The following is a 24,910-nucleotide window of genomic DNA, read 5'->3' as shown; positions in this document are numbered from 1 at the left end:
GAGTCAAAGGTGAGCCAGGGAAGGTGCTAGCGGAAGCCCACAGCGCCTGCCCGAGCAGGCAGATGGCTGCTTGCCTCCCCAACCCCGTCCGCCGACCCTGGGCTGCGGGGGCACCGTGCCCGTGCAGCACACATCCCGTAGCTACCATCCTCTGGGGACCATGGGGCCTGGAGCTGTCCTTTACCATTTCTGGTCCTTGCAGTTGAGCAGCCCGTTGAAGATCTCCCCCAGGGAGCTGACGTGGTGCAGGTTGTCCAGGATGATGACGAGGGGCATGTCCCCAGCGCTGTTCTCGCTGCCGCACTGGTCGGCAAGGTTGGACAGGTACTGGCGCAATTCCTGGGGAGGTCGGGGGAAGACTCAGCGGGGGAATGCTCCCCAATAAAGACGCACGTGCTCGAAGCCTTCACTTTGCCCAAGTCCACACAGGTGGAAAGGCCCCTGAGGAGGCTGTGGTGAGCCTGTGTTGAGGCACTGTGGGGTGCCCAGGCATGGTTGTGTTCCCTGCTCCTATCACTTCTCTGCAAGTGTTGCTGTTTTTCTTGATGTTGTTTATGATGCCAACCTTCCAGAATGTTCCCAAGGGCGGGTGCCTTATACATGTCTGTACTCCCACAGCACCTGCCTGAGAGCCACTCACACAGAAGCCCCTGATGGACGGATACAGCAAAGGAGCGCTCCCCCCGCACGGCGAGTGCCATCATAAACAGACAGCCAGCGGCACAGGGGAGAGGGCCTACATGCCGAGGGGGCCCTGGATGGTTGGATGAAAGGGTAAGCTCTGGGCTGAACTGTGGAGAAGAGGTAGGGGACTGGCTTGGGTTGGAACTAGGATGCATCCCAGCACGGCTATGGTTAGGGATGTGGGTCAGAAGAGGAGGAAGGATAATAGTGCAAAAGAGGAACAGCTGAAACAGCGGGCAGACGAGCGGCGAGGCACCAGAGTGCCTGGCTGCTAGTGTTACCGTCTAACAACGGTGGCCAGGGACTTAGAGTCTCACACACAGAATCTCTGCAGCCCCACAGTCACCTTCTTGGGTGGGCACTGGGGTTCTCTCCATCTTACCAATGAGGAGGCTAGGGCACATCGGAATCAGGAGCCTGGCTCCAGACTCGGGCCTGCCTCGCTGTGGGCTCCTCACCACACCATGGTCCCGTGCACGAGCCCGGTAGCTCAGAGGGAGATGCTTCCCCTCCCTCCGACAAACACACACACAGGCCACCCTTTTAAGCCCAAGTGTGGCTTGCTAGCATCAGGAAAAGCCCCACTTTTTAAGTTACTAGTAATTTCTTCTTCCTTTAGCCCCTTTCCACCAGGGGTTCGTGGCCTCAGATACCTGACAAGGACAGCATTTCCAGAGCCTTCCTTCCCCTACTCAGGCTTGTGGGGTATGGCTGGTAAGCTGCATTCTACCGAGGGTTCTGGTCAAGGGGAACGTGGGAGGGGGCTCAAATCTAGCCTGGGCTCGACCCCCAACCATGTGTCTGGGGGGGGATACTTCTCTCATTGGTCCTGGGACAGGGTGCTTTTCCCTCAGTGGGCTCACACAGAGACTCTGGGCACTGGCACTCTGAAAACTTCTACTTCTACCCCGACATCAAAAATCACCCAGCAGACTGAATGGCGCAGATTCCCGGCCTGCCAGACATACTGAAAGCCGTCATCTGGGAATGAGGTCCAGCAATCTGCATTTCGGAGCATGCCAGGTGATTTGTAAGGCAGAAGAGTCATTTCGCAATTGCCTCTGACTCACCAGTACCCTTGCTCAGGGCCAGCGCGAGCAAATCATCCATCACCTCCCACTGCATGAGCAGCAAACAGGATTGAGAAAGCACTTCCTGGGACCAGGTCCAGACTTCCCCAGGGGTACCCATGAAGCAGGACTGAAGCCTGATGCCAGCTCTGGAGTCTAGGACTCTGACTTACACTCTAGTCCACCGCTCTGCACCATTAAGGGGTCCTAGGCACATGGCCACCCACCTCGAACCTCAGGTCTTGCCTCTGTGACATGAGGAGCCACGACCTCCCCCTCGAGGGTACTAGCGTGAGGCAGCCAGTTTGCTGGTCATGGGCAAGCGGTCAGTGACGGGAGCTGTTACTGTGCATGTCCTCACCGTTCCTCAAAAGGATGTTTCATCCGGAGAAACAAGAGCGCCAAGTAAGCACGTGACAAGTTCTCAGCAAACCAGAATGGATGCTTCTGGGGTGCTCCTAAAGGACTCCTAGTACTGGGCATCCCAGCCAGCTCAGAGTGGGCCAGTGAGAGGTGGGCCACCTCTCCTTACAGGTGGCACCCCTGGCTGCGCCTTCTGGTCCCCCATCCTGACGTCCTCCACAGGCTTCCGCAAGCCCGAGCGAGCCCACACGGGTGACCGTGCTTCCCCATCAGGGCAGGGGTGGCCTTGATGGCCCCAAAAGGGCCACTCGCTGCAGGCCGCGGCTGAGAGGAAGCCTCCACAGGACCTCCTCACCTTGCTGGACTTGTGGTCCACGTTGAAGGTGGCGATGACGCCGTCGTTCAGCTCCCGGCCCTCCCGCAGCACGAGGTACTCGGACAGCCGGTTGGCCAGGTAGGTCTTCCCAGTGCCGCTGGGGCCGGAGAGGATGATGCGCCGGTGCTCCACCAGCAGGGACACGTAGCGCTGCAGGATGGGCTTGGGGATCAGGGACTCGAACACCAGCGCGTCCAGGCTGTTCTCTGCGAGCCCTGCGTTGGAGAGGGACAGGAAGGGTCTAGAGCCCTGTATGACAGGTGGCTCTGCACGTGCCCCCGGGACTGCCGAGCTCTGTCCATGGCAGCCACTCCCCTGAGACCTCTGCCCATCCGGGTACACGGGAGGCAGGGCACAAGCAGCCACGGCCGTCTGTCTGCTCATAAGCACCGTCTGGCCCGACACCTGGTTTGGCCAACTCGCCCAGACTCAGCCTCCACTCCAGCACCCAGGCCCTGGGGCCCTGTCTGTCCTCTGCAGAATTGCTAAGACGCTGGGCTCTGCTTGCCTATCTGGATTTACCGTGCTGCTGCTGTCTGCCCAGACCAGACTCGAGTCTCCCATGTCTGCCAAGACCCTGGAGTGGCCGGTCACCCTGTTCTCTCTTGTGCCCTAAGGCACTGCTGCCCACACTCAGATATGCCACAAAGAAGGCCACCCCTTCATCTTGAGAACGAAGAAGTGCAGTTTGATTGGGGATGTGACGACGGGTAGGGGAAGCCGAGAGGCTACCCAGCAAGACCTCTGAGTCTCAACAATGTCAGAAGGAAATGTATCTTTCCCCTTTCCTAGGTGGGACCGCTCCACCAGTCAGGGCTGTTGGTTTTTTTTTTTTTTGGTAAAGATTTTATTTATTTATTTGAGAGAGTGAGTGAAAGAGAGCATGAGCAGAGGGGAAGAGCAGAGGGAGAACCGACCTGGGCCTCGGTCCCAGGACCCCCAGGATCATGACCTGACCCGAAGGCAGCTGCTTCACGGACTGAGTCATCCAGGTGCCCCAGGGCTGCTGGCTATTTATTTATTGGGAAAACATTCATTTGTAGTCAGAGAGAGAAAGAGAGCATGTGTGGGACCCCAAGACCCTGAGATCATGGCCTGAGTCAAAACCAAGTCAGATGCTTAACCTGGTTTTTTTAAAACAACTATTTTCTTGATATCATTCTCAAAAGAAGATCCATCCAAGGTCACTGTCTAAAACCTAAAAGAGTTTTGTTAAAACTTACCTTAAGAAAACTAGCGTAGGTAGGTAAAAAGTCAAATGAAAAGCATTTATTCTATTTTATTTTTTGTTAAAGATTTCATTTTTAAGTAATCTCTACAACACCTACTGTGGGTCTCAAACTTACACGCCTGAGATCAACTGAGCCAGTCAGGACCCCCATTTATTCTGTTTTATCACATAGTATCTTTCTTCTACAAAATTATTCACTGCAAACAGACCTCACAAATGCATTTATATGCTACTTTCCAATCCTCCCCCAACTTCTGAGAATAGCCCCTACATGCAGGAGACTATTCCAGAATGACCATGATGAAGGTTTCTAAATGACTTATCTTCTGGGTACAGGCCTAAGACTTCCCTGGTACCGAGCTCAGGGTACCCTACACTGGCTAGAACTCGATGCAAAGTGTGGAATGCAGGGTCTCTAGTCTAAACTTAATCATGAGACAGGAAAAAACCCACAGAAATCTCTCTCTACATACACGCTGATGCTCTTTTGGTCTTTCGCGCTAAAGCCCCCTGGGAGTGACTATTCTGCCCATGAACTCACTACAGGGTGTGCCCAGCCACACCCCCACCCCCGGGACCACTGCAGTGGACCGTCTGCAGCCCACGGATCTCTCAGCTCCAACTCTTGTATAGTTTATGGTGTCCTAAAGGCAGGGGTTAAAGCGCTGCTGGAAAACAGAAGTCAGGTGTTGCTTAAAAATAAACCTGAAGGGATCCCTCGAGATGTTGAACAACCTGGTGTGCTGACCATGGTAGATTGGGCTGGGATGGGGGCCGGGCACATTCCACCTTGGCAGACCATCTTGTCCCGGTTTCTACAGAGGGCTGGTCTCTGTGACAGATCACTCCTTTTACCCCTCAGTAACTGTAGCTGTCACCTTCAAGTCACCCACGCTCACCAGCACAGATGAAACGCAGTTCAAGCCCGTGACAGATAAGGCTTTCCCTGAGGGGGTTCTTGTAGAGCGGCACTGTTTTTGGTGTGCCTAGTACCCCATCCTCCTGCCCCTTCTAGTAGGACTCTTCTTTTGGGGAGCTCATTCCAGGGCCTTCAAGTGGGGCTGACCCAGCACCTTCAGTACCCAAGGGCCCGGGCTGGGCTAAATCCTCTCTCAGGCCATGACCGGTTCAGTGATGGCTACTTGACTCAGGTGGGCTAGAATCACCTGCTGGAATTTTCTGTCCCACTTTTCCAAAAGGACATTCTCTTCCTTTTAGGTTCCCCAGCCAGAAGGATGAATTGGGGCTACCTGGGCCGTTTCTACAGCTGTGCACATAGGTCAGAAAATATGCCAAGCTGAGGCAGGACTGGCTCTCAGGACACTGTCGGGATGCCCGGATCCGGCCGTGTTTGAAGCGCTCCCTGCCATTTTCCAGGTGCATTTGTTCCCGCTAAAGCTATCTTTAGCATCCAATGCCACACGCGTGCAGTTTTGCTCATCGACACGGTAAGAAGGCTGTGTGTGAGGCTCGCATGGTAACACTGTATTCGTCCCTGGCAGAACAAGGTAAGAATTCATGCTCCTAAGGAATGGTGGGGCGCTTCTGAAATACCTTCCAACCAGGAAGCGAAGCTTACGTCAAACAACCCCCAAGATGCCCTGTTAAAACTAGTCAAAAGCTGTGCCTTGGGGTGCCTGGGTGGCTCAGTTGGTTAAGCATCTGCCTTAGGCTCAGGTCATGATCCCAAGGGCCTGCGATTGAGCTCAGCAGACAGCCTGCTTCTCCCTCTCACTCTGTGCCTCTCCCCTGCTTGTGCATGCTCTCTCTCTCTCTCTCTCTCTCTCTCTGTCAAATAAATAAATAAATAAAATCTTAAAAAAAAGAAAAGAAAAAGCTGTGCCTTACATAGTAAGTATAGTGTTCATTAATCCATTCTTTGGTGGGGGGTAAGGGGAAGTTCATAAACTACAGGGGAAAGGGGGGGTTTGCCGTCAAATATATTTGTGTCAGATTGGATTCAACAGCCTTCTTCCCAGTAGGAGTCCATGTATCCAAGGATGGTGTTAGTGCACCGTACACTCCTGTCTTCCTGTCCCCTGAATATACAATGACGCAGTTTGCTAGACTCATTTGGCCAGGATTCTGCCCCCACAAGATCCTCTGTGGGCTGAGAATCCCTTGGCACGCACTTTGGCCTGGGGCCTAGCATCCCCGGGTGATAAGGCCGCCAGAGATGCCAGCAGGGCCGTGCGTGGGTGAGAGCGGCTCTCACCTGTAGAACGGGACCATGTCCAAGGCCGGCTGGCAAGAGCAACCCACGGGTATCGGTGGAGCCCTGTTTCCGCAGGGCTATTAAGATGCCAACATCTCAGAGTCATAAGGCTTAATGGGACCTTTTGTTATATAATTTCAGCAATAAACTAAAACTATCTGCTTCCGGCGGTGGTGGAAAAAGCTAAGGGCTGTTGAACTTGCTTAGGTAAGAGCGACTGTGATTGCAGGGGTTAGAGAAGCCTGCCCAGCCCCCCACATGCGTGCAAACCAAACGGGGGCCACGGTTTCCTACACCAAGTCACAAAACAAAAACCGCAATTCCCCAAAAACCCCGACCTCCGCTGTCGGCCGAATTACCTTTGACGGTCACAGAGATGGTCGTGTTCTCGCCGACCAGATAGCCACAGGGAAGCAGCTCGGGGGTCTCCGAGGTGTTGCTGCGCTTGATTTCCCCAATGCTGTAGCCCAGAACACTGTCTGAATTCAGCCCCAGCTGACTCACGGGGTCGACGTGGATGATGTATTCCTGGGAAGAATAAAGTCAAGACCCCATCAAAGATGTGGCTAGAAATCTGCCCATGACTCATGTTTTCCTTGCGAGGGATTTCTGATCATCTTCTCTCTCAGTTGATGCCTGGGTTGAAACCGAGCTGTGGAACGAGAAGTGTCGGGGGGGAGGAGGGGAGGGGAGAACTTTCTATGGGGATGGTGACCCGAGTACCACAGGCCTCTTTAAGTACGGATTTATTTGGTTAGTGACGTGGAGGGAGCCCTAACATAATCATGAACGTTTAATCTGGGTGAACCAAGCAAGGAAACGTTAGGCTGCTTTTCTTCAATTCAGCTGAAATCCTGAAGACACCAGGGCCTGGGAATAGTGCTGGAAAACTCGTGAGAGAGAAATTCTGACAAGAACTCTCTACCAGCCCCTCCCCTTGGCTCAGAGCAAACACCACACGGATGATAAAAGGAGCAAACCCCAGGGCTGCAAGGAAAAAAAAAAAAAAGCAGCTTTTGATCTTTAAACAGGAAAAACTGTGTTTAATTTGGAATGTACGCCTTCTGAGGTGAGTGACCAAAAGGTTTTAGGTCAGTGGACCTGGCCTGGAGGTCTGTGGGCGAGGAGGTAGCTGGATGGTGACCAACGTAGAATTATCAAGGACAGGTCTCACGACCTTTAATGGTCTCACTTCCCTCCCCGTGATGCCCACAGGCTCTTTTCAGCCTAAACTGCTGTCTTTTTAAATCCGAGGATGGCCCAGCTCCCCATCAGCAGAGCTCAGTTTTGGGATCCAGGCAGCAGGTCAGGTCTGCCTCAGCCATTTCCATCTCTTGCCCGGTCACATTTCCATAGCCTGCCAAGATGGGCAATGATCTTTGGCTGGAGAATAGGGCTTCCTGCATGAGAAGCCACCTGAATCTAGAAGCTAGAAAGAGACTGGAGTGTACTAGTTAAGTCACGTTCTAAAGTCACACCAACTCAGCTGGGTCAACATGGCTGCATTCTAGCTCCATGACCTTGGGCAGGTGACCCGAGCCTTACCTTCCTCCTGTTTAAGTGGGAAAATAATAGGACCTTCCTCACAGGCCTGGAAATAAATCGGGGCTAATGTTAGCATGGTCTCTGGCACCAAAAATGCAGGCTACCGATATTACTCAACACTTAAGATTGCTGACTCCCTTGAGGACAGTAGAAAAAAAAAATGTCCAAGAAGCTTCTCCCAAACCACCTTCTGTTTGAGGTTCACCTCAGGTGAAACATCTGGTTATTCCAGTGATGTGACTAGAACAAATATAGAAATACCAGTCTCTTTGACTCTGGCCATCGATCAGATGTTAATGTCACATAAAGCAAAAATCATTCACAGACTCTGAAGCGTTGGCTGGGATGCTGGGCAAGTCGGATCCAGTCCCCGGGAAATGAAGAATGGAAATGGCCCTGGCCACAGGGTACTCAATCCAAAGTATATTCTAAGTCAGTTCAATATTCAACTAGCAGTTCACCACGCGAGGCTCAGACAATTGCCTGAGGCCAGGGAAACGGCTCTCACGGGCTGGTCAACCACCGCCAAGGGTAGCCAGGAGCAGGCTTGACCAGTCACCAGCCAGTACTCACTATCCTCCTGTTACTAGAAGTGCCCAGAGACAAGCCCCAGCAACACAAGGATGGGGGCAGACCCAGGCAGTGGCCATGTTTCGGACACAAACCACCACTTCCCTCCCTGAGCCCGGGCCCCCACGCTTCAGGCAGACAGCCGTAGCCATCCTCTTAGACACTTACTTTGAACAGTCGTCTAACCACCCCATCGAGCACATCCCACTTCGTCTTGCCACTAACTCCAATGCAGCCAATAAGAAAGAGGTGTGGTCTGGAATCCTAAGGGTAAGGAAATGTATGCAGGTGAAAAACAGGCCGATCTTTTCTGACACAGTTTAGTAAGTAAGGACTCAGATTGCCTTAGAGCGCCACCAATGGTTTGAGAGGGGAATAAAAGTCCCATTTGTTATAACACCAGACACACCGTAGATGGAAAACAGTCATCTTAAAAACTTGCCCTGCTCTCTTGCAAAAACAGTACTCCGTGGGTCAGGAAGAGAGGATCTCCTCTCTGGAATCGAGAACCTTCTGAAGGTGTGCCGTGTATAGTGCACAGATCACGTCCCTGGCCTGGAATGCTCTCCCTTCTCCTATCTGCCATCTCTCCCTTTCCAAACCTTGCTTGCAAACTCACCTCTTCCAGGAAGCCTTCAATGATTAACCCATCAGGCTCAGAGCTCACATTGGTTCACTGGTTCTGTACCGAACTGATACAGGAACATATTCTGTACTTATTTACTTTTAGGTATTCATGTCTTATTTGTAAATCAAGTTTACCTCCTTGTTAGATCTTAAACTCCTTCAGGATAAAATATGTTCGATTCTTTTCTTCTTTTATAAAGTTTATTGCTTTACTGCTAATTAAAAGTTAAAACATACTCAATTCAGAAGACAAGGAAAACTCTGGGAAGTTGACACACAAAAAATAGTTTTTCCTATGTCTTTTGAATTTTGCCCACAGAGGTCTCTGCACAGGGTAGGGCTCACGAATCACAATGATTCAAGAAAAATTAATAGAATATTCCATTTTGTTGCATTTTAAAATCTTAGCTCTGACAGGCTCATAGGGATAGAGAATTAGGAGAGGGCCAGCAAGGGGTGGGATGTATGTGGCAGTTAAGCAAAGTCAGCAGAGAAAAGAGCACCAGCCTTACGGTGAGATGATCTGGCCTTACTAGTCACCCTGTGACCTGAAGTAAATGACGCCTGGGTGACAAGTTTCTCAGCTGTAAAACGGAGGGGACGCCGTCCAGCTGACCCGCTTCACCTGGATCCTGCAGTGATCCAGAACAATACAATTTCTCAAGGGACTCAAGCTTCTGTAAAATGTAGAATCGACCTCTTCCTCTTGAGGATCACTGGATTAAGGCACATCCCCAGGTATCCCCTGAATTTTTTATAAGAACGCTCTAAGAATGAATTTTCCCCTTGACAGTCCTATCATGCCATGACTTAAGCTCTGAAAACCGACCTCTTCAGATTTATTTTTATATATAAAAATATATGTATTTTTAGGTTCAATGAGGAGAAAAGTCACTGGCAGCTCCAAACTCTGGGCCTTCCCCCTTCTACAAGACTGGAGGGCCAGCCACACTGTAGAATCCTCTGGCAAAGAGGGTCTGGCCATAGACGGCTCTGCTGCGGTGGGCACAGCAGGCTCCCAGGCAGTCCTCCACGACAAACAGCATGTCGGCAAGGATGCCAAGAAACAACAAACAAACAGCTGAAGAGGACTTGAAATAACCGCTCGTGAAATCTTTCTTGCTTCTCTGAGAGAGGGTCATTTCAGTGTCATGTGGACTGAATCAATGACGAAAAGTCAACTCTGCCAACCCCCACCCCTACTCCCCAAATTGTCCCTAGTGTGGGTGTGGCCTCCTCAGGCTCTGGAAGAGAACTAAAACTACTCAGAAAACTCAAGATTCCTCAGCCTGGGGAGTCAGGCCGCCCCACTGGCTTCACGTCAGCCACCGCGGTGTCCCACCTTGTCCGCGGGCTCTGAACCCTGGATAAGACTGGTGCATTGGGTCGGCTTGCCTCTGTGCCTTCCGTGCTAACTGTGCTTAGCTGCCTTCTTTCGGGACACATTAAAGTCAGAAAAGCCGTTTCCGACGGACGTTAGTGTTTCATTAGTTCTGTGCGAGTGCAACAGGGGACGATTTTTAGTATTATTAGACTTTCCAAACACGAGAGGGAGGGAGGGGCCATTTGCTCACGTTAATTGTGTCAAAATGCTGCCGGGGATTGTGGTTAGTTAAGGAAAGTGTTAGCAGGACCTCCAAATCACCTTGGGCGTGGAGGTGATGCGGTCTGAGGATGCCATCACTAAGCTAGGTAGTTCTACCTGGAGAAGGGACAAGCAGAGCGGGGAAAGGGATCCAACTAACCTCCTTCCACTTCATTTCCTCCTGAAAGCTGACAACTATCTTAACATGCCTGCCTCCTTCCTTCCGAGCCGAGCATTCACCAGTGTCATCCAGCAACATGTCTGCGAATGGAAAACATCAACAGCCTTAGGCACATGGGGACAGCAAAGCCGGCCTCCTGACACCCCCGCTGCTCGTTGGCACCGCAGCAGGACAAACCAGGTGTCGGGGTGCAGGGACGTGGGGTGGGGTAGGGGAAGGGGAGAGGGCAGAATGGAGAATGCAACCACAGAAACCAATGGTGGACCAACCAAAGAACCAGCAGGCTCACGATGGGCCTTGCCAAACGGAAGTGCGAGGCAGGGGCTCAACCAAAATGAGAGCAACGTAGCATTATGGATAGGAAATCAAAGCATCAGCCTCCATATGCTTACAAAGAAAACCTAGCTCGTGTAGCTCATGATGGTGCTGGCCGGGAATCCATCCTGAAGGCAGGAATACCACAGACCAAGCCATTGCCCCAGCTGCGACCAGCTACTGTGGGGTTTTTATGCAGCATTCAGCTTGTGGGTCAGCCTCTTAAAATGGATCAAACGGAACTCAGCATGGCGGACAAGAGGATCCAAACTCATGGCTTGGAGAACTGGGGGCACTGGAGCAAAGCATGACAGCAGTCTAACGGCTGAGCTCATGTCGGTAGCAGACGCACACCCACACACACACACACACCCCAAGTGCACACACGCCTGTTGCCTCTCCATTTCATCTGTTCATCTGCTGATCTCGGGGCTCTTACTTGGAGACTGGAGTGCCAGCTGCAGGCCCTGACCTGACCCCGGCCCCGGGATGCCACTCACCCAGGCTGGTTGACTCCGTGAGGTTCAAGCTGTGCTGGGAGAGGCCCATGGACTGCCTAGGGGAGGCCGAGAGGGACACCTGGGAGGGTGCCCGGCTGCAGCCACTGCCTTGAGACTCGGACTTCAGGCGGTCGTTCTCAGCTTTCAGCTTCTCTATTTCACTCTGCAAAGAGTAAGGGAGGGGTTTGCTTACTAGGTGGATGGAACACAAACAAGCATCTTCTGGAGCAGGAACTGGAAAGTCCCTTGCAGGGATCAGGTGGGAATCCCAGCCGAGGCCCAGCCAGTCACACCATCGGAGAGGTCCGGCCGCGCTGGCTGCTCTTGGGTACACATAAGACCTGTCTGGCGAGGCAAGGGCCACCCTTGTGGAGAGCTGGCCTTTGGAAAGACTCAGAGATGCTTCCCAGAGTCTGTGGAGTCATTTTTTTTAAGATTTTATTTATTTATTTGACACACACAGACAGAGATCACAAGTAGGCAAAGAGGCAGGGAGAGAGAGAGGAGGGAAAGAGGCTCCCTGCTGAGCAGAGAGCCCGATGTGGGGCTCGATCCCAGGACCCTGAGATCATGACCTGAGCCGAAAGCGGAGGCTTCAACCCACTGAGCCATCCAGGCGTCCCTGCTGTCTGAGTCTTAACTGAGAGTCTTACAATACAAGAGGTTTGTGAGACTCTGGGCTTGGCAGGCTTCTTTTCTGTAGGGCTCAGAGCCTTTAGGAGCTGCTCTGCATGGTGGGGCTCAGAGGGGGCAGAGTGTGCAGCAGTCCTGAACACAGCTGAGCCAGGAGTTCTCCATTCACAGAGTCTCTCATGGAACGAGTGTCCCATGGAACCTCCTTTGGGAAACGCTGGTTCTCCACTGAGGCCCCATGTGGCAGAGCCCATAGGGCTCTTTCTTCTCTACACGTGTGTAGGGAAAACCTACCACGTGCACAGCACTGGAGCTACATCCAGAGAAAGAGACACAGAGAAAGAGTAGCCAGAAGACCCAAAAGCCTTCTAGTCTGAGGGGGAAGGGAGGAGGGGCTCTAAGAACACATTTGAAGGAATCCAGATGAGGGCACTAACTCTTGCAGATGCAGGACCTGGAAAAGCTATGGAGAGAGGGAGGCTAATCCTTGAGGGAAGGGTCTGGTCTGGCCATGCACAAGCCTCTCCCCGCAGAGGGAAAACCAGGACTAGGATACAGAAACCCCTGGTGCAGGCAAAGGGAGCAGTCAGCGGCTCTCTCTGAGTCTGGAAACGAATTGCGAGTGGGTGGGTGGCAGATTCTGGGTACAAAGGATCCCGTAGCAGTCTCTAAGGCCAGAGGAAGGAGGCGGCTGCAAGCAAGACGGGACGGCAGAGCTGCTGGAAGGCACACAAGACAGGGACGCACAGTTTCGTCATTACTCTGAAAAGACTCAACTTTGAGGGCACCTGGGTGGCTCAGTGGGTTAAAGCTTCTGCCTTCGGGTCAGGTCATGATCTCAGGGTCCTGGGATCGAGCTCTGCAATGGGCTCTCTGCTCAGCACAGAGCCTGCTTCCCCCTCTCTCTCTGCCTGCCTCTCTACCTACTTAGGATCTCTGTCTGTCAAATAAAATTAAATAAATAAATAAATAAATAAATAGAAGACTCAACTTTGAGCAATCCCGGGAAAGGCATGAGAAGAGGAGCCTTGCTACTTCGGAAAAGAAAGAAAAAAGATAAGAGTGGAGAAACAGGTTTGAAAGGCAGAGGGCTGCCACCTTTGGCTGCGCTGGGGGGTGTGGTGGAGAGCAGCCCCCTCACCACTCCTTCCCAGACAGCCTGGGGCTTGGGCCCCCACTCCGGGGCTCACCTGCATCCTGTTCATGGCCTCCCGGAGCTGGTCGAGCTGGTGTGCGGAGCTGAGGGCTTCTAGGCGGATGTCCGTCAGCTTCATCTCCTTGTCTCTCAGCTCATTTCGGAGCTGCATGACCGTCTCGGCTTCACTATCGATGCACTCTGAAATGCTAGGGAAGGAGAAGTGTTACTGATGGGAGCAGCTCTGGGTTCAGCTCCTTTGAGTCCTCCACTGACCACTGGTCCCTGTCCGTCAGCAGGTTTGTTCGGCAGTCACCCCATCTGACCAGCCAGCAGGGATTCCCAGAGGCCATGATACCAAAGCCTGAAATTTACAGACTGACTTGCTTCTCTGTGCTCTTTCTTGGCAGAGGTCAGCCTATTAGGATGGCTTGGGTTGCCTTTCAGCAAAATTCCAATAATCTGGGATAAACAGCAGCGGGCAAAAGGGAGTAGTAACCCTCAGGGTTTGAAACCGGCCCCCCATCCCAATGTGTACACAGGTGGGGCCCTATAATGACTTTGCATGGCCCTTGAGATATAAATTCACTCAGAGAAGAAGGGTCAACTGTCTGTTTTAAAGATCAGACACTCTAAGTTCAGACACCTGGGGGGTGACTTTTATTTGCTCAAAAGTGAAAATAACAGAAAGACTCCAGTAGAGGTGTTAATCTACTCTGGGTCGCATTCTAAAACTCAATCTTTGGGGCGCCTGGGTGGTTCTGTGTGTTAAGCCTCTGCCTTCAGCTCAGGTCATGATCTCAGGGTCCTGGGATCGAGCCCCGCATCGGGCTCTCTGCTTGGCGGGGAACCTGCCTCCCCCTCTCCCTCTGCTGGCCTCTCTGCCTATTTGTGACCTCTGACAAATAAATAAATAAAATCTTTAAAAAGAAAAAAAAAGAAAACCCTCAATCTTTTAAGTGTCCTAAGAGTAACACTTTTTCCTTCCCCCACCTGCCCACACTGCTTCCTAAGCTCATCCCAAGGAAGAGAAACCTCTCAGATCATCAGAGAGCAGACAGGAAGATAGGACACAGCAGTCCCAGTTTTATGTGAAAACTGAACAATAGTGTGAGGTTCGATGTCTTTCCAGCTGCATGCCAGATCGGGGGATCCCGGGACCCCGCGGAGTCCCTCTGTCTTAAGGGGTGGTCCTCCTAAGCTTAGGTTTGCTGTTCAGATACCAGGCAAGCAGCACTAAATGGAAGATCATAAAAGTCATAATGAATGGCCATGCTAGAAAAGGGGACCCTCAAAAAAAAAAGTCTGTTGATTTCAAAGTTCATTGGATCTGGGGTTAGGGGTGATCCAGAATAAGCAGCTTTGACATTTCTTGGACTGAAGATAGGAAAAAAGGGGGAAAAAAACAAAACAAAACAAAACAAAAACAAAAACCAACAACCACATTCATAAAGTTACAAAGCTGAAGCTGATTATCTCCGAAGGACATGGTGAGCGTGTGGTCTCTGCAGAAGTAATTGTGGAGCCCACTCTCCAAGACCAAGTCCTGGACTTGAGGCCAAAAAAAGCCTGACCTGTAAAACTGGTTGAGGGTGTGGAAACGTTCATTGCCAGAGGGAAACCATTTATAATTGTTAAAAGAGATGTAATGTATTTGGGGGCAGAAAGGACTAGAAGAAAAGTTTAACACCTGCATGGTCAAATCTTTTTATTGTTATTTTCTCAACCTGCATTGAAGGGTTTTCATTTGAGAGATGGTAAGAGAGGAAAACTATCTCTGATTTTTTAAAAGTGGTTAGCGGTCAAGGAAGTTTCTCAGCTTCAAAATCTTCTAAAACCTCTAATAAACACCAGAAAATGTTATGATTATTCCCACTCCATGCCTATGAGAAACTAAGGTGAACAGATCTGGGATAAGAGGCTAGAACATGACTTCAGATCTTTCTCTCCCCCCTGCCACCTCTGTGCTTTGACTAGACGATGGTTTATAAGCTTTGACTATATAGTCACGCCTTTTCTGGTTTGCCAAGGTTTGCAGCGGGAGCTTGCAAACACTGGTTTCTTCTTGAGAGAGGAGTATGGTTTCCTGGTTTAAATGGAGTGTGAAGTCTGAAGAAAATTCCATCATGACACTCCACTCTGCTAAACTGTGCCCCGCACAGACCTTTCAGGCTCTAATTCAGTGCAGGCTCTAATTCAGGCTCTAATTCAGTGCTTTGATTCACACCGTCAATCTGGTGTGTCTGGCTCTCTGGGGCAGGCGTTTTGCCCCAATCCCCTCCACATGGTCTGTGCCTTTCCCCAAGAAAGCTTTTGCAGCAAGAGAGAGACAAGACTTCTTTAGCACCCACTTTGTGGGATAGAACACACGGGCTACTTTGCAAAACCTGGCCAATGACTTGGCAAAGAGAAGCAAACTAAGATCAAGTTTGTGTTGAGAATAAGTGCGCCGAGAGTACTGTGCTCCCCGAAAATAGCCCAGTTCTCAGAAACACACAGCTGCAAGGTGACATGGGAGGGATGTCCTACTCAACACAGAGAGGATGTTCAAAATTAAAGTTCAAAGCTTTAATTTTCTAACAATCTCTCTACCCAACGTAGGGCTCTAAGCCATAACCCCGAGATCAAGAGCCTGGCAGAATCCACTGCCTGAGCCAGCCAGGTGCCCCGAAAACTAAGTTCTTCTGCAACAGTCCCAGCTAAGTTTTAGTCTCTAACCCTAACGCCCAGGTTCCTTCCACGGTAGCCTTCTGTTACGTCTCTGAAGATTTGGTTGCACTCAACAGGTTACTCCCTGCATGGCTGCTGGCTGCTCCAGGACCAGGATTCTCTGCATCATTTCCAGTGCCTAATCACACTGAGCAGTATGTAATAGGTGCTCAGGCAAATGCTTACTGAATACACGAACAACTGTGCCAGCTAGCCGAAGAGTATCAGTTTGCTCCATCCCCTACTAACTCCATGGAGATGTATTACAATTATCCCCTTTCAAACAGCGGAGGGTGAGTCCTGGAGAGATTACCGTGCCCGTGGGAAAAAAAAAATCAGGGTAACAGAATCAGGATAGAATCTGGTGCGTCTACTTAAGTCTAGAGCCCATGCTCCCGAACTGTATCCAGCAGGCACGCAGTACATGCTCATCCACTTCATGGACCACTTACTGAAGCAACCTGATGTTGATTTTTTCCTACTCAGTCCCTACCATGTTACTCCCCTATTTCCGCTGTCCCAGCCAGATGCAGGGCTGGTGGCATACCTAATTTTAAATGCCTCAAGTGTGGGAAACACTGTCTTCCCACACCACCATTCCTTTCGCCCACAGGGTAGGCACTTTTCTGGGCCCCCGACTCCTCTGCCTTGGGTTTCTTCTTTGAACTTCCTCTCACTTCTAGATTTGCACATTCTTATAAACCCTTCAAGGTTGGAAAGAAGCATTTGCTTTCTGCCCACCCGCTGGAAAACCAGACCAAAAACAAACATCTCCAGTGTGCATGGATGCTGTGGAATGCTGGAGAAGGGCAGCAGACCAGAGTCTGCCCCGCCCAGTCCCTAAGGGGAAAGCGGGTTTGGAGGCAGCGTTTCTCGGGATGGCTGCCGGGAAGGCTGCATGGCCAAGTGCGTCACCCACTCTCCCTCATCCTCCCCGACTGCCTGGCAGCACGTGGTCCAGCGACCGTCTCCCTCCCAGCAGTTTGTTTTCTCTGCTTCCAGTTTTCTTCCCACTTCTCCCCATCTCACTGGCTGCTCTCCTTGCACACCCCGCGGTCAGAGCACCCCGAGCTCAGTCCTTGGCCCTGTGGCTCCTCTCTATCTTTATCTAGCCCTGTGGAGAATCCTCCAGGTTCTCAGCTTTCAGGACCACCTATGAGCCCACGTCTCCCAGATCTAGACCTCCAGGAGCCCCAGGCTGGTTGGCATCTCCACATGGGTGTCTGCTGAGCAACTCGGACTTTACACAGTCAAGCCAGGGCTCCCGATAGCCACCCTGCCCTGCCCATGCCTTCCACCCGTTCCAGAAACAATGCTTCCACACACCTAGGTATGCAAGCTGCAAATCTAAGAATATTCAAGGATTCTTCTTCTCTTTCTTTCACACCTGACATCACCACATGCTGTCACAGCTTTCTTCTAGAACACATCTTAAAATCCATCCAGGACTCACTACTACGAGTTACCATGTTTCACCTAATATCTGAATGTCTGCAAATCCAACAGTGCCTACCTCCCTGTGGTTTATACTGTATTTGGGGGGAGGGGTGAAGTGGGGACAAAGAACAAATAACTAATAACTTGAGGAAATCTACATGTCAGGTGGTGACACGGGCCATGGCGAGAAACAGAACACGGCTAAGGGGGTGATGGGGATTGCTGGCTATGGGAGGGGGCTATTTTATGCAAGGGGTGCAGGCAAAGCATTAGTGAGAAGGAAACACTGAGCACCTGAAGAAAGAGAGTATCTAGGGGAGGAGTGGGACAGGCAGAGGACACAGAAAGGACAAAGGCCCGGGGGTGTGTGACTGGAGTGTTCCAAGGACAGGAAAGAGCCCACAGTGGGGTGGACGGTGGGGGAGAGCGCTATTAGTGCCTTTATGTGGTTGCCTTACTTCCACTCTTTTTTTTTTTTTTTTTTTAAAGATTTTATTTATTTATCTGACAGAGATCACAAGCAGGCAGAGACGCAGGCAGAGAGAGAGGAGGAAGCAGGCCCCCCACTGAGCAGAGAGCCCGATGCAGGGCTCGATCTCAGGACTCTGAGATCATGACCTGAGCCGAAGGCAGCGGCTTAACCCACTGAGCCACCCAGGCGCCCCTACTTCCACTCTTGCTCCCCCAAATTCCTTATCTGCAGGGAGCAGACTGATCATTGTGAAACATGCATTCAGATGATGTTACATTCCTGCTTGAAACTCTCCGGTGCACGGGGCACCCAGCTGGCTCAGTCAGTAGAGCATATGGCCCTTGATCCTGGGGTCATGAGTTTGAGTCCCACACTGGATGTAAAGATTACTTAAATAAACTTGCGGGGGTGAGGGGAACCTCTCCATGGGCTGCCTGAGTAGCTCAGTCCGCTAAGTGTCCACCTTTTGATATTGGCTCAGATCATGATCTCTCAGGGTCATGAGATCGAGCCTGAGATAGGTCTCTGTGCCAAGCCCGAGATTCTCTCCCTCTGCACCCTCTACCCTGTGTGGCTGTCTCTCTAAAATAAATAAATCTTAAAACAAAAACAAAAACAAAAAACCCAAAACACCTCTCCAATGGCTGATAACCCATCACACATAGAAGCAGATGCAAATTTATTTTGACTTCAGTGCCTCCCATGTTCTGGCCCTGCCTCCTTCCATGGCCTCCTTCTTGCTACTTTCCTACTTCCTATCATGCAGCAGCCATACTTGCCACACAGTGACCACCCCTCCTCCCCAGCCACACCCAGCCTGTCTCCACCTTAGGCTCCTTAAGCTCTCTAGGGGTTCAGGAAGGCTGCAGGGAGACTATTTCCTTCCCCTCCCTGGTGCGGAGATTTCACTTCTTCCCTTGTGGGTGGGACAGCCCTGCTCAGTGGACTGGGAAAAGGGGACGTGTCTCTCCAGGCCTGGCCCATAAAACTCTCCTGCACTCTCTCCCCTCCCCCACTTCCCACCTGCTGGCTGGACACAGAGTTCTCAGCAGAGAACTCAGGTCCTGTGGGATGGCTCTTGCAGAAGATGGAAGGAGCCTTCTGTGGCAGGCTGCCTGCTGATTGACAATGCATACCTGTCCTAGGTTCAGAGTGAACCAGAGATCAACAGTCCTGTGTCAAGCCACGGAGCCCTGTGGCCGCATATGTTACAGCAGCTAGTGTTATGGAGCAGAACTTACCAGTGGTCCCTCTTATCATGCAGATCTCAGCTGGAATATCCCCTCCTTTCCTGGCCACCCCATCCACAGTTGCTGCCAGGTACTCTGTGTCCCAACACACAATTTTAATTCCCAGTGTGAACCCTTAGCTCATTGTTTTCTACTTCAATCAGATTTCTTTCGCGTCTGCCTCTCACCCGAGGATACAGGGTCTATCAGAATTGGAACTTCATCCGTCTGGTTCACTGCTGTACCTGGTACCTGGCGTGGAGCGAGAGCAGAAGCCAGGAGAACTCGTGGCTCTGCTGTTCCCTGTCACTCACTTCCTGCCTTATGTGGTGTCGAGGCAGTTGGTGTGCTGCAAAGACTCAGCGGAGCCCCTCATCCACACTACATGCACCCATCCCTTAAGTCAGCCATAAGTCACACAGGTGCGGCTGCTGTCTTCAGCAGGGTGGCCTGCTGGCTAAGTGGACTTAGGGACAGCTCCCTACATCTGGCCTCCTGAGATGGAAGGGGCAGAGGAAAAAGGTCCTTCATGCATAGTATCTGACTGGGCCCTCACAAGTATTTAGGGAAGTAGATGAAATTAACCTCATTTTCACCCATGATGAAACGGACATGTCCAGATACCCACTTTCTTATCCAACCTCAGCCACAGTGGCTCTCTTCTGGGCATGGTCTCATCTCACTAACTGTCCCTGCAAAGCACTTGGGCTGCCGTTCTCTCACTCCTGGCCTGGTATACCACGACCTCTAAGTGAGTTCCATCCTAGGGGGCAGGGGCAATCCTTCTCACCTCTGCAGGGGGCTGGCTGGCTGTGCCACCTTCTGAGCTGACACCTGGGTCCCCATCTGTCCATCTCAAGCCATTCCTGATGTGCTCCTGCCTCCGGAGTCTGGGCTGTTCTTTTTAGATGGGGCAGAGTACGGTCTCCCTACACCCCTAATGGAGCAATGATCAGTGGGTGCTCAGTGGAGACCATGGGAGGTTGGCTGGGCAAGAGAAGAGGACTCTTTCCATCTACGTACCTCAATGCCAAGGGAAAAGGTACCTAAGCCAATGTCACATGAGCAAACACTTGTCTCACTTAACAGAAGCAGCTGCGTTCCTGAAAAGCTCTTTACAAATTGACTCATTTAAAATTTACCAGGGGAGTCCCTAGTGACCAATCATTTTACCAAATATAGAACCCTTTGGTAAAGAGAATTATATCACCGAGTCTTCTCCATTTGTTAAACTTTCAGTTGCTGAGGGCTGACCTCAGAGAAAGAGTCAACACCAAATTTTGATCAGAGAAGGATGGCATAATCTCTTTAAGTCTTGCCACAAAAATGAGCTAAGGGGCGCCTGGGTGGCTCACTGGGTTGAGCCTCTGCCTTTGGCTCAGGTCATGATCCCAGGGTCCTGGGATCCAGCCCAGCATCCAGCTCTCTGCTCAGCAGGGAGCCTGCTTCCCCGCCCCCCTCTCTCTGCCTGCTCTCTGCCTACTTGTGATTTCCCTCTCTGTCAAATAAATTAAAAAAAAAAAATTTAAAAATGCACTAAAAATTTCAGCAAAAACTAACACTCATAAGACTATCTTCCCCTCTCAGCCAAATGGTTGTAGCCCTTTCCCATCCATTTATCTCGTCTGATCCTTACGATCAGATAAGGAGCCAACAACCATTATCCCAGTTTGACAAATGAAAAAATGGAAACAGGGAGGTTAAGCCCTTGCCCATGACCACTCAGTGATGCCATCAGACCAACAACGGAAGATTCCTCTCTCTCTCAACCTCTCCAGCCCTAAAGCATTGGAAGAACATGCCCAGCCCTATGAAAGCATGATGTACAAAACTCCAAGGAGAAGATGAATGGTAACAGGACACCTCTCCATTCCTATCTGGGAGGGCTCCCGGGGGCCAAAGGCATTGTCTGACCCACGTGCATCCCCAAGGGACAGACTCACAGGGAGTTGGAGTGGGAGCCCCTCAGCAGTGGCGTGGAACCCGTGGACCCGTTGTGCGGTAACTTGGGTGAGGAAGGCAATGAGGAATCGGTCATCTCCTCGATGTCAGAATGAGAGGATGCGGACTTGGGGGACTTCTTCTTCCCAAAGGCTTGCTTGAAGGAGCTGCGTAACTGAACACACGAGACTATCAGTCAGGTCGGGGCTGCAACCAACACTCAGGCCTTGGCCGAACAGAGACATGCAGACAAAAGAGCAATTAATTCTCCCACGTGTCCCCCCGACCAATGACAAAGGTTCCCAACAGCTCTCTTGAATCAGTGCAGTAAGGGAAGAAGAGTTATCTGGTGCTGACAGCTCAGAGGACTGGACCTGTGGGTGACATTCCATGCCTACTCCTGCTTCGAGGCTAGATGCCAACAGCAAGACAGAGCCTGGCTCAGCAGATGGATGGCGGGAAGATGAGGTTACACAGCAACAAAGCAGGAATGCTCAGACATGGGGACGGATGCAGAGATTAGTCATATCAATGGATGGGTTAGCTTGGTATCTGATATTAACGTCGGTCTCGCTTACCTCATTGACCTGCCAGGGAAAACGCAAGCAAAAAAATGGGGGAGGGGAAGGAAAAAAGACAATTTTTAACAGAGAAAGCCAGTGACAGGGAAAGCCTCGGACTTTTCAGACACAACATGGCCAATAGTAAACACCACACACAGAGAAGGTTTCCGGTAGGAACATGAATCTTCCCGAGCATTACAGGCGTCTTCCTTCATTATGAAAGGAAAGGAACAGCGCTTCGGGGAGTCCCTACAATCCAAGTGCTTCCAGCTTCTTTGGTGGAAATGACTGCCCCTGACCTTCCTTTGATTCTCACACTTCTGTCTCTTAAGGCCTTATCTTTTTTTTTTTTTTTTTTTTTTTTTTTGGCATGTCTGTGTCTTCTTTTCTCAGCAAGAATAGCTTCACTGCTGCACTAGTCCCAACATGGCTGTAGCGCCTTCGGAGAGATCTACTTAGGAGTTCCTGCTGTCCTTGTGTACACATAAATGATAGAATAAGCAGGGAATTAGCCATCTCAATTGCTACTCAAAAAAAAAAAAATAGGTATTTCTAGGAAATTTATTAACTATATTGGGAAAAAAAGAACTGGCATATCACAAATTCCCCAAATTATGAGATGGAGCTGAAAACTCTAATGAGAACATAAAGAATTAAAGTGCAGGGTCTTCTCCGAAAGCCATGATAAGCATGTATTCTTCTAGACCAAGAAACTTAAGCTTTGTTTTGAAAAAAGGTCTTTTGAAAACTAATTTCCATTTTACTAAAACCTTTTTTCTGAAAACATCCTGGCGGTTTTCTTAGCCATTAAGAAATTCTGAAACAGGCCATTCTGAAATAGTTACTGGGATTTTTTTGCTCATCAATATTAGATCCATAAGGAATGGCACATCCAAGTGAGGCTAATCGAGAGCCCAGTTCCTACTTTTCATCAAATTTCCAGTTACAGAAACAGAAGGATCTGGCACACAAACCACCAACCTCAAGACTTGCCCCTACCTCTGGCAAAGGGCCACGTGGAGGAGGAAATGACAAAGATTAGACAGAATTCAGCTTCGAGATCATCTGAGAATGCCCACTCTCTATCTTCCCTTCTACCAACAATCAAGAACTGTCTTAGTGCAAGTAAATAAGTTCTAGATCTTGAACTGGAGAAAATGGATAAATACGGTTTTTCATAGAAAATAATTCTCTCTCATCACTTTGATAATCAAGTCAGACCATATTTTACCAATAGCATATTGGAAACAGCAACATACGGTAATGCTATTTAAGGCATAGCAGATGAGTTGACTAAAAGCCATTAGTAACGAAGAAAAAACCTTCATCAGAATGATGAGAGGGTCACACTAAACTGGTCTTACAGTCTTTCAGCACAAGTCATCAGCAACCGGAATTCCTCAAACTGCGACTGCTCTATGGCCAGACCTCGCCACCCATCCAAGATAACACAAAATGAGGAAGAAGTGTATGGAATGGATGAGGATACTGAGGTTACTATGGAAACACGATGCTGTCGGCACTGATGGATGGGGTGCTGTGAGCACTAGCCTGTTTCAGATCAACCTGAGCTCTCTGCACTGAAGACAGGGAGCAGCAAAGACCAACCAGAGCTCCCCAGCCTTGACACAACTAAAAATGGGTTGGTAGGAGGGCACCTGGCTGGCTTGGTCCGTGTAGCATGTGATTCTTATTTAATCTCGGGGTCGTGACTTCAAGTCCCATGTTGGGCATAGAATCTACTTTAAAAAAAATTGGGTGGGTGGGTGTAATATTCCCAGGAGAATGGGAAAAAGCTGCTCAAGACACCACTGTACAGGAATTTGAGTGGCTCACTGGGATTAAGGAAACATAGAGAAACAATGCACTGGAGACTGGGTCTATTAAACTTGCCATTTTGAAGTACAACACCCCAGTTTAAAACCTTTCACTAACTCCTAATATCTACATTATAGAAACTTTCACTTTAGAGGGCACGGTTAAAAACTGTTCGGAGAAAATTGGTTTCATGCCATCATTGGTAACTGTGTAAAGAAACAGATAAGGATTCTGGATAATGATGGGGTAATTAGCAATACACACTCCAAAAATAATAATAATAACGAAAAAGAAACCACCGAAGAGTGACTTTGCTCTAGTACCTGGAACTTGGCGGCTAACGTTACGAGGAGGAGGAAATGACACATATATCAAATGAAAGATGAGTATGTCACATAAAATCTCATGAAACAGAAAACTCCAAGATGGTGGTACTTTTGTGAGTCCTGGTATTTGGCTGAGCACAACACTGATTTTGGTAGAAACATACCCACAAGCTTCTTTGGATCCACTCCCAAAGTTCTATGCTCTGGAGTAAAGAGCTAGCCCGGGGGCTCTTTCTGGGGGTCGGGGTGGGGATACTGGTCTGCTGGTACCCACGAAGGTCTCTGGTTGCACACTCACCCAATTCTTTCTCTTCTTTTTCTTGGAATCACTCTCTACATTACTGCCCACGCTGGAGTGGCTGGTGGCACTGTTGATGCTGGACACGCTGTCCGAGGAGTGCTGTCTGCGGATACGGAGGTCTGCCGACTGCGAGGTGCCGTTTCCTGGGGATGCAAGGCAGGAGGTCAGCAGCTGTGGCCTTCAGCCCCTCCCTCTGTCCCAGGAAAAATGACTCTTACACCTAAATCCACACACCCGGGCACTGCTGGGTATTTCCCATTAGACATGAACTTCTGCTCTCAGCTGCTGGTTTTGAGATCCTTGAGCAGGTCCACGCTGAGCTCTCTTCAGTCAATTACCTGAGGGCCAGATCAAGCCACTCCACCAAAAAGAAGCCAGGGGAGGCTTCGAGAGAGAATTCCCTGCCCCTGCCACCAGCTTTCTTAACCTTGAGACCAGGACCCGATGACGTTTCTGAACCGTGGCAGTCACCTGTGTTGTCGGGGTGCCCCTCACCACCCCACTCTACCCTGTACGCTTCTGCCTCACTAGCCTTCTCTTGACCCCTCGGGAATGCCGAGCCCATCTCATCTCAGGGTCTTAACCTGTGGAAGCCCTTCCTGGTACGCGTTCTTTGCTCACTCAGGCTGCCAATCCCTTCCATTTCAACTCTGTCATCACGTTTCAGAGACCTGGTATCTGAAATCACGGAGATGCCAAATACAGGTTGTGGCCAGTTTTCCGCACAAGCACAGAACTAAACCCACAGCCTACTCTTTACGAGCACCGGCTGCGGAGTCAGAGAGACCTGGGTTCTAGTCCCACTTCATGTATCTTACTACTGTGACCTCTGGACGGGGCTCTCGCCCCCGCAACCCAGTGTTCTCATCAATCCAATGTGGAGAGGACCAGCACTGCCCTTGTAAGGTTGTCATGGGAGGAAAATGAGAGAGTGAATAATTTACAACACTGAGCAGAGTGCTTAGAACACAGTGCGTGTCCTCTACATGCTGGCTGTCACTGCGACTTGTACCATCACCGACAACATCACTGCGGCGGGAGGGAACTCGTCCTCACAGCCCCATCTGGCCCCCAGGTAAGATAC

The 24,910-nt window shown here is 50.5% G+C and overlaps 1 protein-coding gene across 12 annotated transcripts in view; it reads right to left on the bottom strand.

Moving 5' to 3' along the window:
• NAV2 (neuron navigator 2) overlaps positions 1-24,910 on the bottom strand; it is a 397,127-nt gene that overhangs the window by 15,083 nt on the left and 357,134 nt on the right. For 8 of the 12 annotated variants that reach the window (XM_032357750.1, XM_032357753.1, XM_032357758.1 and 5 more), the window contains 10 exons: positions 23,824-23,969; positions 21,397-21,405; positions 20,821-20,993; positions 13,086-13,239; positions 11,263-11,425; positions 10,427-10,527; positions 8,223-8,318; positions 6,299-6,467; positions 2,473-2,708; positions 185-339 (listed from right to left, as the gene is read on the bottom strand). In XM_032357750.1, coding sequence (XP_032213641.1) covers positions 185-339; positions 2,473-2,708; positions 6,299-6,467; positions 8,223-8,318; positions 10,427-10,527; positions 11,263-11,425; positions 13,086-13,239; positions 20,821-20,993; positions 21,397-21,405; positions 23,824-23,969 — 1,402 coding nt within the window. The remainder of the gene's footprint in view (positions 1-184; positions 340-2,472; positions 2,709-6,298; positions 6,468-8,222; positions 8,319-10,426; positions 10,528-11,262; positions 11,426-13,085; positions 13,240-20,820; positions 20,994-21,396; positions 21,406-23,823; positions 23,970-24,910) is intronic. The other 4 variants (XM_032357752.1, XM_032357756.1, XM_032357762.1 and 1 more) reach the window with 1 other exon arrangement.

This window comes from Mustela erminea, chromosome 9, assembly GCF_009829155.1.
Source record: "Mustela erminea isolate mMusErm1 chromosome 9, mMusErm1.Pri, whole genome shotgun sequence".
In the NCBI taxonomy this organism is placed as follows: domain Eukaryota; kingdom Metazoa; phylum Chordata; class Mammalia; order Carnivora; family Mustelidae; genus Mustela; species Mustela erminea.
Note: the sequence above shows the minus strand (reverse complement) of the source record. Positions and strands in the feature narration are given on the sequence as shown.